Source organism: Symphodus melops, assembly GCF_947650265.1.
Source record: "Symphodus melops genome assembly, chromosome: 15".
In the NCBI taxonomy this organism is placed as follows: Eukaryota; Metazoa; Chordata; class Actinopteri; order Labriformes; family Labridae; genus Symphodus; species Symphodus melops.
In genome coordinates, this window is record NC_136705.1 from 953,113 (window position 1) to 967,578 (window position 14,466).

A 14,466-nucleotide genomic window follows, 5' to 3' on the forward strand; every position below is an offset into this window, starting at 1 on the left:
CCAAGATGGCGGCCGCACTGCACGTGAGCTCCAATAGACAGCGTCAGTCAATGAGACGTCTACGTATATTATGTCCATGGTGAAGACAGAGAACAGAGAGGATGCTACTTTCAAAATCCTGCTAGTTTTCAAAAAATACCTGCCTTTAATTTAGGCTGATTATTTCAGAGTGATGCATTCTGGGTCACATGAGACAATTAAATTATAACGATAAATGATGATTAATATTCAAACAAATGACACAGTTTTGTTTAAACTGTAAATAAAACAGAAAGAACTGAGTGAATACTAAATTCTGATTAATTAAATTGTTAATTAACTTCAGGCTGGTTCACACGGCAGGATTTTAAAATTGTCGGCCGATTTCCAAAACTTGAGAGAGCACACACATGGTGATAAATAATCTGAGGTTTTACGGTTTTGATCGTACAGTGTGTGGTGTGCAGCCACACAGCAACATCAACACACCACACATGAACTGATTTCACTCGCCAACGTCCCCCGATCAGACGGGAAACCTCGCAAAACCTCTGGAGATGAAACGTGATTCCAGAGTCAACAAACGGATGAAGAGGATGTAACAGGGATCGTTTGTGCTGTTTTTATCTAAAAAACACGTTTTAAAAAGAGGCGTCGGTCACAGAGTGGAGACAACGGGAGCATGAACTGTACTTGCTACATGATGATATGGAGGTGACTAGTTGTTGTTTCGGTGTTTCCTCGCCACCACGTCACCTCGCTTTCTGATTGGCTACGCGTCACAGTCAACAGGCTCGTGCTCGTTTTCTCCTCGGGGGGGAAAAACCACACGTGATGAGAAATCAGGCCAAAACAATCCAACATGTTGAATTTCCCCGATTTGAGATCGGAGCGGTCCCGACATTCTTCCGACCAGACGAGAGCGGTCTGAACACACCACACACGGCAGGATGATCTGATAAGATTATCTTATGATGATCGGGGCGTCCTTAAGATTATCAGAAGGGGAGAATCGGGGCCAAAATCTGTGTAATTATCCTGCTGTGTGATCCAGGCTTTAGATTCTGTTTTATTTTGTTTGCTGTTAAAATGAAGGATGATAAAAGAAGCACGGTTAATGAGCTCAAATTTAACACTGATTTGATTTTGCATATTTATGTTCTGAAAAGACTTTTGTTAATGAACATGTTTATGTCTGAGGGATTGTTTGAAATGTGACAATAAATACGTTGGACAAAAACCCACAGAAAGAATCTGAGCTGTGAATCTCTGTGATCTTCAAGCCCCATTCAAGTCGAGGGATCACTGAATTAAAAAACACACAATGACTTGACATTAATTAATCATGATTAGTAATATTAATGTAATAACAAAACTGACTACATAAAACCCCAACAGTCAGAAAAAAACATGTTCACATCAAATCTCTAAATTATTAAATATCCAGAGATTTAAATTCAGACAAATACTGAAAATATATAAATCCTGAAATGTGCAACAATGGAGGATGTGGATTGAAATGATCCAAATAAATGACACAGTCAGTGATCTGACCTCAGAGTCTCCAGTCTGCAGTTTGGACTCTGCAGTCCCTCACACAGCAGCTTCACTCCTGAATCCTGCAGGTTGTTGTTTCCCAGGTCCAGCTCTCTGAGATGGGAGGGGTTGGACTTCAGAGCTGAGGCCAGAGAAGAACAGCTGATCTCTGACAAACTGCAGTCCTCCAATCTGAATAAAGAATAAAAGAAGACTTCTTAATAGAACCAGAGGAAACCAGAAGCTTCATGAGCACGTTGTTTTAATCTTCATGAAGAGTTTGAAACTTTTCTCCACATTATCAGAAATCTCTGCATGAAGATGATTCATAAATCTGAATACTTTGACAGGATATAGAAACTTTTTCAAATCTCAATCTAAACTTGTTGTAAATGATAAACTCTGTGACTGATCCCACCTGCCTCCTTTGTGTTTCTTTTTGAAGTGTTGAAGCTGAAAACTATCCCATCATATATTTCATATCTGTCTGTGTTTGTGTGATTGTCAGTGTGTCTGTTCAGTGAAGCTGTTTTAGATCTTTGTGTATTTCTTTATATTTGTGTTGTTTTTGTTACCATATATAAAGTTATGTCATCGTAACCAGCGTTACTTAGAAACACATTTAACAGCAAGTTTTCTTTTCTTTTCAGCACTACTTGAAGTTTTTATAATCATATATGATCAAAGTTGAGCTCCTGTTTATTTTACTGTTATTTATGAATCACAAAGTTAAAGTGAGACTCCAGACTGTGACCGACCACACGCCTCTGTTTGCTGTGATTTAACGTCCTTAAGCTGTGAGCATCATGGCTCTGCTCATATCAACATCTCTCCCTTTCTTTCTGAAACTCTTTTTAGACATACTCACATGTAAACTTTTATATGTTATAAATAAATACACACGTGAACACTCGATTGTTGTACAGTCCTTGTGTGTCCTACTGAAAGGTGTTTATGTATTATATTATAAACACACACACCTTCCTTCACTGACACTCTCTTACACACATGCACACTTGCACTGATGTTATGGGTAACAAATAAGAATGTGTGTCTGCACATATGAAGTGCTATAATATGCCAAACAATTTCTTTCAGAGAGGGAGAGTCTTCTGGAAGAAATGAATTTAAATGAACAATCATACTTGTTTTTTCAGTAAAATAAATTCAACTTAATTCATTTATACATTTATCAATAACCCCCCACTCCTGCAACCAGCCCACAGTGGAAGCGCCACTGTCGGAATACAAGGAAGCACCGGCCGGCTATCCCGACCATCACTCTGGCCAACGTACGCTCGCTGGACAATAAACTGGATTATATCCGCTTACTCCGAACAACTTCCAGGACTGTGAGTGAGTGTTGTGTTTTTGTTTTTGCCGAGACATGGCTTAATGACAGTGTTCCGGACCATGCTATTCAGCTAGCCGGGCTAACATGCTACCGGGCAGACAGAGAGCTCGTCGAGGGTGGAAAAACTCGCGGCGGGGGTCTGTGTGTTTACATCAGTGATGCCTGGTGCCGAAACGCGGTGGTAGTATGTAAGCACTGCTCACCACTTGTGGAGTTTATGGTTATTAAATGCCGGCCATTCTACCTGCCGAGGGAATTTAGTGCCATATTGCTGGTAGCAATTTACATCCCTCCTGGCTCCACCAACAACAGGAGTGAGGCTCTGAATGAACTCCACAAACACATCAGTGTGCAGCAGACAGCACACCCTGATGCCTTTCTCATCCTGGCTGGGGATTTCAACCACGCAAACCCCAAGAGTGTGCTTCCACAACTTCATGGCCACATCAAGTTTCCCACTAGAGGTAACAATATTCTGGACAATGTTTACACTGTGAACAAAGGGGCCTACAAAGCCCTCCCCCTCCCCCACCTCGGAGCCTCAGACCACACCACTGTTATGCTAATGCCAGCATACAGGCCACTGGTTAAAGTCACCAAACCAGTTAGGAGGCAGGTACGGGTGTGGCCTGAGGGGTCCACAGAAGCACTCCAGGACTGCTTCTCCACCACTGACTGGCACATGTTTAAACAGGCGGCCACCAACAACAACATCACCGACCTCCAGGAGTACACTGAGACCGTCACGTCCTACATGGAAAAGTGCATGGACGATGTCACGGTCACCAAGACCTTCACCATTCGGGCCAATCAGAAGCCATGGCTGACAGGTGAAGTCCACAGGCTCCTGAAGGCCAGGAACACTGCCTTCAGAGCTGGGGACGCGGTGGGCCTAAGGACTGCCAGGGCCAACCTGTCACGAGGCATCAGATTGGCCAGGAGGCAATACTCCAGGAGGATCGCAGACCGGTTCACCGACAGCAGAGACACCAGGAACCTGTGGCGGGGGGTCCAGACCATCACGGACTACAAGCCCCCTCCGCAGACCTGTGACAGCTCCACCTCTCTGCTAAACAACCTCAACAACTTCTTTGCTCGCTTTGAGGCAGACAACAGCACTCCAGCACAGAAGACGCCACCTTCTCCTGGCGACCAGGTACTGACGCTTTCCCGGGATAGCGTGAAGCGATCCCTCCAGAGAACAAATGCACGGAAAGCGCCAGGTCCTGACAACATCCCAGGTCGTGTCCTGAGAGACTGTGCTGAGGAGCTCACAGATGTCCTCACCGACATCTTCAACACGTCACTGAGCCAAGCTGTTGTCCCCACATGCTTCAAAGCCACCACCATCATCCCGGTCCCCAAGAAGCCGTCTCCATCCTGCTACAATAACTACCGCCCGGTCGCACTAACCCCCATCCTCATGAAGTGCTTCGAGCGGCTGGTCATGCAGCACATCAAGTCTGCCCTCCCCTCCACCCTGGACCCCTACCAGTTTGCATATCGGCCTAACCGATCGACCGACGACGCCATCTCCACTGCCCTCCACTCAGCCCTCACCCACCTGGAGACCAAGGACGCCCACGTCAGAATGCTGTTCATCGACTTCAGCTCAGCATTCAACACTATCATCCCGCAGCAGCTCATCCACAAACTGGACAACCTGGGCCTAAGCACCCCCATGTGCAACTGGCTGCTGGACTTCCTGACAGGGAGACCACAGGCAGTTCGGGTCGGCAGCAACACCTCCAGCACCATCATGATGAACACGGGGGCCCCCCAAGGATGTGTGCTGAGCCCCCTCCTCTTCACTCTGCTGACCCATGACTGCGCCCCATCTTCCAGCTCCAACCTCTTTGTTAAGTTTGCGGACGACACGACTGTGGTGGGTCTCATCAACAACAACGATGAGTCAATCTACAGGAGTGAGGTGAGCAGGCTGGCCTTGTGGTGCAAGGACAATAATCTCCATCTGAACGTGGAGAAGACGAAGGAGATTGTTGTGGACTTCAGGAGAACGCACACCCAGCATGCTCCTCTGACCATCGACGGTGCTGCAGTGGAGAGGGTGAGCAGCACCAAGTTCCTGGGTGTGCACATCTCCGAAGACCTGTCCTGGAGCCTGAACTCTGCATCACTGGCCAAAAAAGCTCACCAGCGCCTTTACATCCTCCGCAAACTGAGGAGAATAAGAGCCCCGCCCTCCATCATGCACACGTTCTACAGAGGCACCATTGAGAGCATCATGTCCAGCTGCATCACTGTGTGGTACGGCGCCTGCACCGTGTCCTGCCGTAAGACTCTGCAGCGCATCGTGAGAGTAGCTGAGAAGATCATTGGAGTCTCTCTTCCCCCCCTTCTGGACATTTACAACTCACGTCTCACCCGCAAAGCCACCAGGATCGCAGGTGACCCCACCCACCCGTCCTACAGCCTCTTCAGCCTGCTGCCATCTGGGAGGAGACTGCAGAGTCTCCGTGCCCGTACCAGCAGGCTCAAGAACAGTTTATTCCACCAGGCAGTCAGGAGACTCAACTCCCTCCCTGCTCTCCCCCCCATTCGTCCACTCATCCCCTTTCCTGCCCCCATCCCCCCTCCGCCTCCTCCCACCCTCTGCCCTCAGTTCTCTACCCTCCTTCACCCCTCTGCCCCCTCTGCCCTCCATCCCCCCCTTTCATCCTGCCACAGTCTGCCCCTACAGGTCCTGGCATCACCCCCCTCCACCTCCACCCCCCGCGTGCTCCACTAATTCACGCACCCTAAAACTCTGCACAGCCGTTATTGTATTGTTTATTGTATTGTTTATGCTATTTGCACTATTTGCACACTACCTCACTTTTTAACTTTGTAACTTATCTGCACTCTGTTTATATTGTTAATACTGTAATTTATCTACATTCTCCCTCATAGTAATTTATCTACATTCTACCTCATAGTAATTTATCCACATACTACCTCATAGTGGAACACTCACAAGTGCCCTTGTCTGTCTATTGTCTGTTGTTCGTTATCTGTTGTCCAAATGTCTTTAGTTAAGTTATTTGTTGTACAGTATTGCTAGTTTTTTTAGTGCTCTTTTTATGCACTGCAGGTTTGCACTGGGGGTTGGGGGGGATTGCAATTTCATCTGTGCTGTATGTTTAACATGGAGCATATTTGATAATAAAGAACCTTGAACCTTGAAGCCATAGCCTAGCATGAAAACACGAGTCAAGCATCCTGTATTATAACTACATTTCTGCTGTTTATAACAAACCAAACCGTGTGGAAATCTGTTAGAAATTCAGGGAGTTATGATGATTATTGTAATCGAGGATAGAACTTCCTCAATAGAAATGAATGCAGAGCGGGTGGACAAGAGACCCATCCAAGATGGCGGCCACGCTGCACGTGAGCTCCAATAGACAGCGTCAGTCAATGAGACGTCTACGTATATTATGTCTATGGTGAAGACAGAGAACAGAGAGGATGCTACTTTCAAAATCCTGCTAGTTTTCAAAAAACACCTGCCTTTAATTTAGGCAGATTATTTCAGAGTGATGCATTCTGGGTCACATGAGACAATTAAATTATAACGATAAATGATGATTAATATTGAACAAATGTGACTGTGTTGTTTAAATTGTAAACAAAAGACAAATGATTGAGTGAATACTAAAATTCAGATTAATTTAATTGTTATATTAACTTGGTTTCTGTTTTATTTAGTTTGCTGTTAAAATGACGGATGATAAAAGAAGCACGGTTAATGAGCTCAAATTTAACACTGATTTGATTTTGCATATTTGTGTTCTGAAAAGACTTTTGTTAATGAACATGTTTATGTCTGAGGGATTGTTTGAAATGTGACAATAAATACGTTGGACAAAAATCCACAGAAAGAATCTGAGCTGTGAATCTCTGTGATCTTCAAGCCCCATTCAAGTCGAGGGATCACTGAATTAAAAAACACACAATGACTTGACATTAATTAATCATGACTAGTAATATTAATGTAATAACAAAACTGACTACATAAAACCCCAACAGTCAGAAAAAAACATGTTCACATCAAATCTCTAAATTATTAAATATCCAGAGATTTAAATTCAGACAAATACTGAAAATATATAAATCCTGAAATGTGCAACAATGGAGGATGTGGATTGAAATGATCCAAATAAATGACACAGTCAGTGATCTGACCTCAGAGTCTCCAGTCTGCAGTTTGGACTCTGCAGTCCCTCACACAGCAGCTTCACTCCTGAATCCTGCAGCTTGGTGTTGTCACTCAGGTCCAGCTCTCTGAGATGGGAGGGGTTGGACTTCAGAGCTGAGGCCAGAGAAGAACAGCTGATCTCTGACAAACTGCAGCCCCGCAATCTGAATAAAGAATAAAAGAAGACTTCTTAATAGAACCAGAGGAAACCAGAAGCTTCATGTGCACGTTGTTTTAATCTTCATGAAGAGTTTGAAACTTTTCTCCACATTATCAGAAATCTCTGCATGAAGATGATTCATAAATCTGAATACTTTGACAGGATATAGAAACTTTTTCAAAACTCAATCTAAACTTGTTGTAAATGATCAACTCTGTGACTGATCCCACCTGCCTCCTTTGTGTTTCTTTTTGAAGTGTTGAAGCTGAAAACTATCCCATCATATATTTCATATCTGTCTGTGTTTGTGTGATTGTCAGTGTGTCTGTTCAGTGAAGCTGTTTTAGATGTTTGTGTATTCTTTATATTTGTGTTGTTGTTTTTTACCATATATAATGTTATGTCATCGTAGTCAGCGTTACTTAGAAACACATTTAACAGGAAGCTTTCTTTTCTTTTCAGCACTACTTGAAGTTTTTATAGTCATATATGATCAAAGTTGAGCTCCTGTTTATTTTACTGTTATTTATAAATCACAAAGTTAAAGTGAGACTCCAGACTGTGACCGACCACACGCCTCTGTTTGCTGTGATTTAACGTCCTTAAGCTGTGAGCATCATGGCTCTGCTCATATCAACATCTCTCCCTTTCTTTCTGAAACTCTTTTTAGACATACTCACATGTAAACTTTTTATATGTTATAAATAAATACACACGTGAACACTCGACTGTTGTACAGTCCTTGTGTGTCCTACTGAAAGGTGTTTATGTATTATATTATAAACACACACACCTTCCTTCACTGACACTCTCTAACACACATGCACACTTTCTCATAGTCATGTTGTTGGCACTGAGTGACTCTATGTGGCGTGATGGGGAAGTGATCTGTGTAGTGTGATGGAAATGTATCATTGTTCATGTTTGCCTTTGCTCTGGGCCTCTTTCTCTCCTCACCGTGTGAGAGAGGGGTCTTCGAACCTTTATTTTGCCTTCAAATAAATGTTCATTGAGACCAGATCGATCTTGGGGTTCCTTTTTGAATAGATCTTCTCACTCTTTATTTTCACTCTTTGGTGATGGGAAAAATTCCACAACATTTTCAAAAAACACCTGCCTTTAATTTAGGCTGATTATTTCAGAGTGATGCATTCTGGGTCACATGAGACGATTAAATTATAACGATAAATGATGATTAATATTGAACAAATGTAACTGTGTTGTTCAAATTGTAAACAAAAGACAAATGATAGAGTGAATACTAAAATTCAGATTAATTTAACTGTTATATTAACTTAGTTTCTGTTTTATTTTGTTTGCTATTAAAATGAAGGATGATAAAAGAAGCACGGTTAATGAGCTCAAATTTAACACTGATTTGATTTTGCATATTTGTGTTCTGAAAAGACTTTTGTTAATGAACATGTTTATGTCTGAGGGATTGTTTGAAATGTGACAATAAATACGTTGGACAAAAATCCACAGAAAGAATCTGAGCTGTGAATCTCTGTGATCTTCAAGCCCCATTCAAGTCGAGGGATCACTGAATTAAAAAACACACAATGACTTGACATTAATTAATCATGATTAGCAATATTAATGTAATAACAAAACTGACTACATAAAACCCCAACAGTCAGAAAAAACATGTTCACATCAAATCTCTAAATTATTAAATATCCAGAGATTTAAATTCAGACAAATACTGAAAATATATAAATCCTGAAATGTGCAACAATAGAGGATGTGGATTGAAATGATCCAAATAAATGACACAGTCAGTGATCTGACCTCAGAGTCTCCAGTCTGCAGTTTGGACTCTGCAGTCCCTCACACAGCAGCTTCACTCCTGAATCCTTCAGGTCTCTGTTGTTACTCAGGTCCAGCTCTCTGAGATGGGAGGGGTTGGACTTCAGAGCTGAGGCCACGACGTCACAGTGAGTCGCAGAGAGTCCACAGCGAGAAAGTCTGTAGTGACACATAAAAAAGAGAAATATGACTGATAAAAGAAGTGTTTAATATTCACGTCTCACATTTGATGATTAAACAGTTTATCCTGTTTTACTTTACACATCAGTGGAATCTGTCACTGACACAAAAAGTCTCATCACTTGTTTTCAAACCTGCACATTCTTCACCTGTCAATCATTATGCTGTAGATCAGGGGTGGGCAATTATTTATATTATATTACAAGGGGCCACTTGAGAAACCTACATTTTGTCAGAGGGCCGCACCAACGATAACTTGAACTCTGCTCAACGTTCTCTCACTGTAAAATACAAAATTATATATTTTGAATAGCTGGTTCTGGCAATCGGAAGAATAAGAATAGTCTGTAAATATTTGTAGAAATAGGCTTTATTAAATTGCAGTGTGCAGGTCAAATAAGAAAATACTACTTCTAGATATAATAAACAAAAAAAGTGAAACATTGTGCAATTTATTTTTTATTTAACTTTGTTATCTTTGCAAGCAAAGAAAAACCTTATGAAGTCCAAACAATAACTTTGAATGTTTTTCATCTCATTCATTCACTTCAGTGAGAATAATCCAGTCTATCTTCATCCACTCTCCTAGTCTTTAGTCTTGGACACATTACTCTTTAATTACTTGTTGATATTTTTAGCTCATTGTTTACATTGTACACAGAGAGCACAGTCTACCAAAAATAAATTCCCTTTTTGTTCAACATACATGGCCAATAAAACTGATTCTGATTCTATCTTGGGCTTCAACAAGGACATTCAGATCTGTCTGAATGTCTAAGGTGGCTTTGTGAATGACAGCTGAGAGGTGCTCATCACTGATAGAGGATCTGTGTTTGGGTTTAACTTCATCACTGAAATATGTCTGTTCACATATGTCGTCAGATCGAAAGAGGACAAGAATCTTCTGAAAATGATTATAGTCATAGTCGGCTGCTCTGTCCTCAGCTGAAGCTCCAAGTTTGCAGCGATGTCCTCAACCTGCCCGTTACTGTGCGTCAGGAGGCACGTTGTCAAGCGCTCCTTTTTCTCCATCAGTGCAAAAGATTCCAATTAACACTCCTTAATAAACTCTCTTCGCCTGACTGTTTCCAGCAACTCGTCCTGACGGCTGCATCTCTGGCTGTGTAACGTTTTGTAAGAAACACTACGAACGTAGCGCCTTTCAAAATAAAAGCGTCAGAGTTGTATTGCATGCACAGCATAAATATACAGTATATTTTGATTGAAGATTGGCATCGCGCGCCGGGCAGGGACGCACAACGGGCCGGCTGTGGCCCGCGGGCCGTAGTTTGCCCAGGTCTGCTGTAGATGAATGGAAACTAATGGAGTTTTATTCAGGAGGACATCATGTCTAAAGTCTGTGATCTGAAGTGATCTATTCAGAGGACTCTCTGGATTATAGAACCATTTCAAACTCATTGAACAGTAACTCTGGAGGAGGACGATCTCATTCTCGTCTGACTCACTTCTATAAACGTGAAAATACAGAGACTGCTGCAGAATGATCCAGAAATCAAACAAGTCAGCAAAGAATCAAATGTAGTGAGGTGAAGGATCTCCTGTAAGAACACTTTATCTGTGCTCTACCTGCTGAGGTGTTCAGAGATGATGCTCATGATTGATTAGTAATGCCTGCAGAGGCTGGAAGGGGGCGCTCACAGCATCTGATATCTCTCTTTTCAGGGATTAACACTATCACACATCTCAGTCACTTCTTTGGGAATTCTCTCCTGAAAGTGTTCACAAAAACAACTATCAAAGACTTTTTTTTGAGCTCAGGACAAAAAATCTGAAAAAAACAAAATCAACAACCTATGACTGACTATTTCTCCAGAACATGAACATTAGGTAAAGAACATCTATGTGCAAAAATTCAACATCCATGGAAACACAGCTTCTCCAACCTCCTCCTGTTCGCAGTAGCAGTAGCTGCATGAAATGTTCGGTCCCTAGCCCCCCTAAATTAGATATATGAATCCAAACAAGGGGATAATATGGAACCTTTAAGAAAGGACATTAGTACATGACACTGATAATACTCATCACATCTGGACTTACTTTGCCTTCCTGCAGTTCCTCACAGCTGGAATCAGTCTCAGTCGTCCCTGGTTTGATGTGTTGTACTTCTTCAGGTCCAACTCATCCAGAACCTCCTCGGACATCTGCAGCATGTTGGCCAGAGCAGAGCAGTGGATCGCAGAGAGTTTCTTCTTTGATCTGTTCTCTGACTTCAGGAACTCTTGGATCTCCTGATTGGCTGAGAGGTCGTTCATCTCCGTCAGACAGTGGAAGATGTTGATGCTTCTGTCGGTAGAGGCTTTGGTCTTCTTCTCCTTCAGGTTGTTGATGACTCTCTGGATCATTTCTGGACTGTTGTCTGTCTGACCCAGCAGGCCTCCTAAGAGTCTCTGGTTTGACTCCAGAGAAAGACCATGAAGGAAGCGAACAAACAGGTCCAGGTGACCGTTCTTACTTATCAGGGATTTCTTAATTGCTTCATTTAGGAGAACATCAAGAGGTGAATCGACATGTTTTTCTCCTAGAAAAGCCTTCAGTACTGTTGTGTTCCTGTTGGTGAAACAGTGGAACATGTAGACTGCAGCCAGAAACTCCTGAACGCTCAGATGAACAAAGCAGTAGACTGATTTCTGGAACATCACACACTCTGTTTTGAAGATCTCTGTACAAACTCCTGAGTACACCGAGGCCTCTGTGACATCCAAACCACACCGCTCCAGGTCTTCTTGGTAGAACAGGATGTTTCCTTTCTTTAGATGTTCAAACGCCAGCCTCCCCAGCTTCAGAAGAACTTCTCTGTCGGCCTCCGTCAGCTCATGTAGACTCATCTGATGTCCCTCACCATACTTGTTCTTCTTCCTCTTTGTCTGAACCAGCAGGAAGTGTGAGTACATGTCAGTCAGGGTCTTGGGCAGCTCTCCTCTCTGCTCTGTGCTCATCATGTGCTCCAGAACTGTGGCAGTGATCCAGCAGAAGACCGGGATCAGACACATGATGTGGAGGCTCCTGGATGTCTGGATGTGTGAGATGATTCTGCTGGACAGATCTTCATCACTGAACCTCCTCCTGAAGTACTCCTCCTTCTGGGCGTCAGTGAAGCCTCGTACTTCTGTTACCCTGTCGACACATGAAGGAGGGATCTGATTGGCTGCTGCAGGTCGAGAAGTGATCCAGATGAGAGCTGAGGGGAGCAGATTCCCCTTGATGAGGTTTGTGAACAGTGTGTTTAACGATGACTTCTGTGTGACATCAGACACAACCTCCCTGTTTGTGAAGTCCAATGACAGTCTGCTTTCATCCAGGCCGTCAAAGATGAACAACAGTTTACAGACAGCGAGCGTCTCTGCTGCCACCTTCTGTAATGTTGGATGGAAAACACGGAGCAGCTCAAGAAGACTGTAGTGCTGATCTCTGACCAAGTTCAGCTCCCTGAATGAAAGCAGGATCAGCAGACTGACGTCTTGGTTCTCTGAGCCCTCGGCCCAGTCCAGAGTGAACTTCTGCACTGAGAAGGTTTTTCCAACACCAGCCACGCCGTTTGTCAGAACCACTCTGATGGGTTCCTGTTGGTCGGGTTGAGCTTCTGTCTTTGGTTCCTGTTGGTCGGGTTGAGCTCCTGTCCTTGGTTCCTCTTGGTCGGGTTGAGCTCCTGTCTTTGGTTCCTGTTGGTTGGGTTGAGCTCCTGTCTTTGGTTCCTGTTGGTCGGGTTGAGCTCCTGTCTTTGGTTCCTGTTGGTCGGGTTGAGCTTCTGTCTTTGGTTCCTGTTGGTCGGGTTGAGCTCCTGTCTTTGGTTCCTGTTGGTCGGGTTGAGCTCCTGTCTTTGGTTCCTGTTGGTCGGGTTGAGCTCCTGTCTTTGGTTCCTGTTGGTCGGGTTGAGCTTCTGTCTTTGGTTCCTGTTGGTCCGGTAAGGCTTTAAAGATGTCCTGGCACCTGATTGGAGTCTCCTGGAGGGTCTTCTTTTCAGAGGCTGTCTCCATCTGTCTCACCTCATGTTGGGTGTTCACCTCTTCACTCTGCCCCTCTGTGATGTGGAGCTCAGTGTAGATCCTGTTGAGGTGGATTCTACTTCCTGTTTCATCACTTCCTTCAGTCACACGTTCACATCTCGTCCTCAGACTGACCTTATGTTGATCTAAAACCTCCTGCTGACCTCTATCTACTGAAAGAGAGAATGATAGAATCTGATTATTGTTTGCAGATGTTTTTGTAAAAGAAGTAAAAAGAGTTTTAATTTCTAGACTTTTGACATTGACCAATAAAAGTTGTGTTTTAGGAGATCACAGAAGCACAAAGGTGTACAGTCTTACTTTGTTCAGTGCTGCTCTGACTGACTGTCTGCAGTCCAGATCCTGGTCTGGATCTTTTTCCACACCGAGGACAGGACGAGTCTCCTGCTGAACCAGACTGGTCCCAGTATGAGGTGATGCACTGTCTGCAGAACCAGTGTCCACAGCTGGTAGAGACGGGATCCTTCAGGACGTCCTGACACCCAGGACAGGACGTCTGCTCCTCTCTAACACGAGTCCTCTTCGTCCCCCTGTGAAGACATGTCTTTAGAACTAAACTGATGGTTGACTGATAGAAAATATGAAGATTTATCAAACACAAAGTGATAGGAGTAGTTCATGTATTAAGCCACTAGGCGGCGCCAAGAGCTATGTGAGCTTCATATTACGTCAGTGCAAGTGTGTGCAGAAGAAGACCACGATGCTGGCTGTGTGTTGAATAATATTCAACATAAACATTTATTATGTTTTAAAGAAAAACAGAAAAGTAAATATCCTCATGTTATTTATCTTATTTACACTTATTCTCCTTTGGCTCTCTGCTTTCTCAAACACCTTCTTACGTATGAGCTCACAGGATCATATCAGATGATGCTGAAAAGACTCAACAGAGACAAGAACAAACTGAAACAGGGGCCGTGCTGAGCGCCATCTCCTGCTGCTAATAAACGTACTAATGAGAAGTAGGAGGATAACAGGCAGGTTCAAAGGTTTGTAAGAGTCCTCTTAGATTACAGCTTTACAAGGTGACTGAGCCTACAAGGAAACAAGGAGACAAGGAGTCAGTGAGAAGACTTACTGTGAGTCTGAGGCTCCAGGTTTATTTCTGAACTCTATAAGAAAATGTTTGGACCAATCACTCTTCAGAGACAGACAGCTGGGAGGAGACTCTGCTCTCTCTCTGCTCCTCTCAAATCTGCAATAACAAACCTTTATTATATTTCCT

The 14,466-nt window shown here is 43.4% G+C and overlaps 2 protein-coding genes across 2 annotated transcripts in view; one reads left to right on the forward strand and one right to left on the reverse strand.

The window, feature by feature from the left end:
* The window catches only part of LOC306835646 (uncharacterized protein), a 380,835-nt gene that overhangs the window by 244,132 nt on the left and 122,237 nt on the right, over positions 1 to 14,466 (forward strand). The window lies entirely within an intron of this gene.
* The window catches only part of LOC306836312 (uncharacterized protein), a 54,274-nt gene that overhangs the window by 4,319 nt on the left and 35,489 nt on the right, over positions 1 to 14,466 (reverse strand). Inside the window, exons 4-9 of the mRNA XM_079363315.1 lie at positions 14,320 to 14,436; positions 13,542 to 13,771; positions 11,275 to 13,393; positions 9,019 to 9,195; positions 7,055 to 7,231; positions 1,534 to 1,707 (exon numbers count right to left, since the gene is read on the reverse strand). Of these exons, the coding sequence (XP_079219441.1) occupies positions 1,534 to 1,707; positions 7,055 to 7,231; positions 9,019 to 9,195; positions 11,275 to 13,393; positions 13,542 to 13,771; positions 14,320 to 14,436 (2,994 nt within the window). The remainder of the gene's footprint in view (positions 1 to 1,533; positions 1,708 to 7,054; positions 7,232 to 9,018; positions 9,196 to 11,274; positions 13,394 to 13,541; positions 13,772 to 14,319; positions 14,437 to 14,466) is intronic.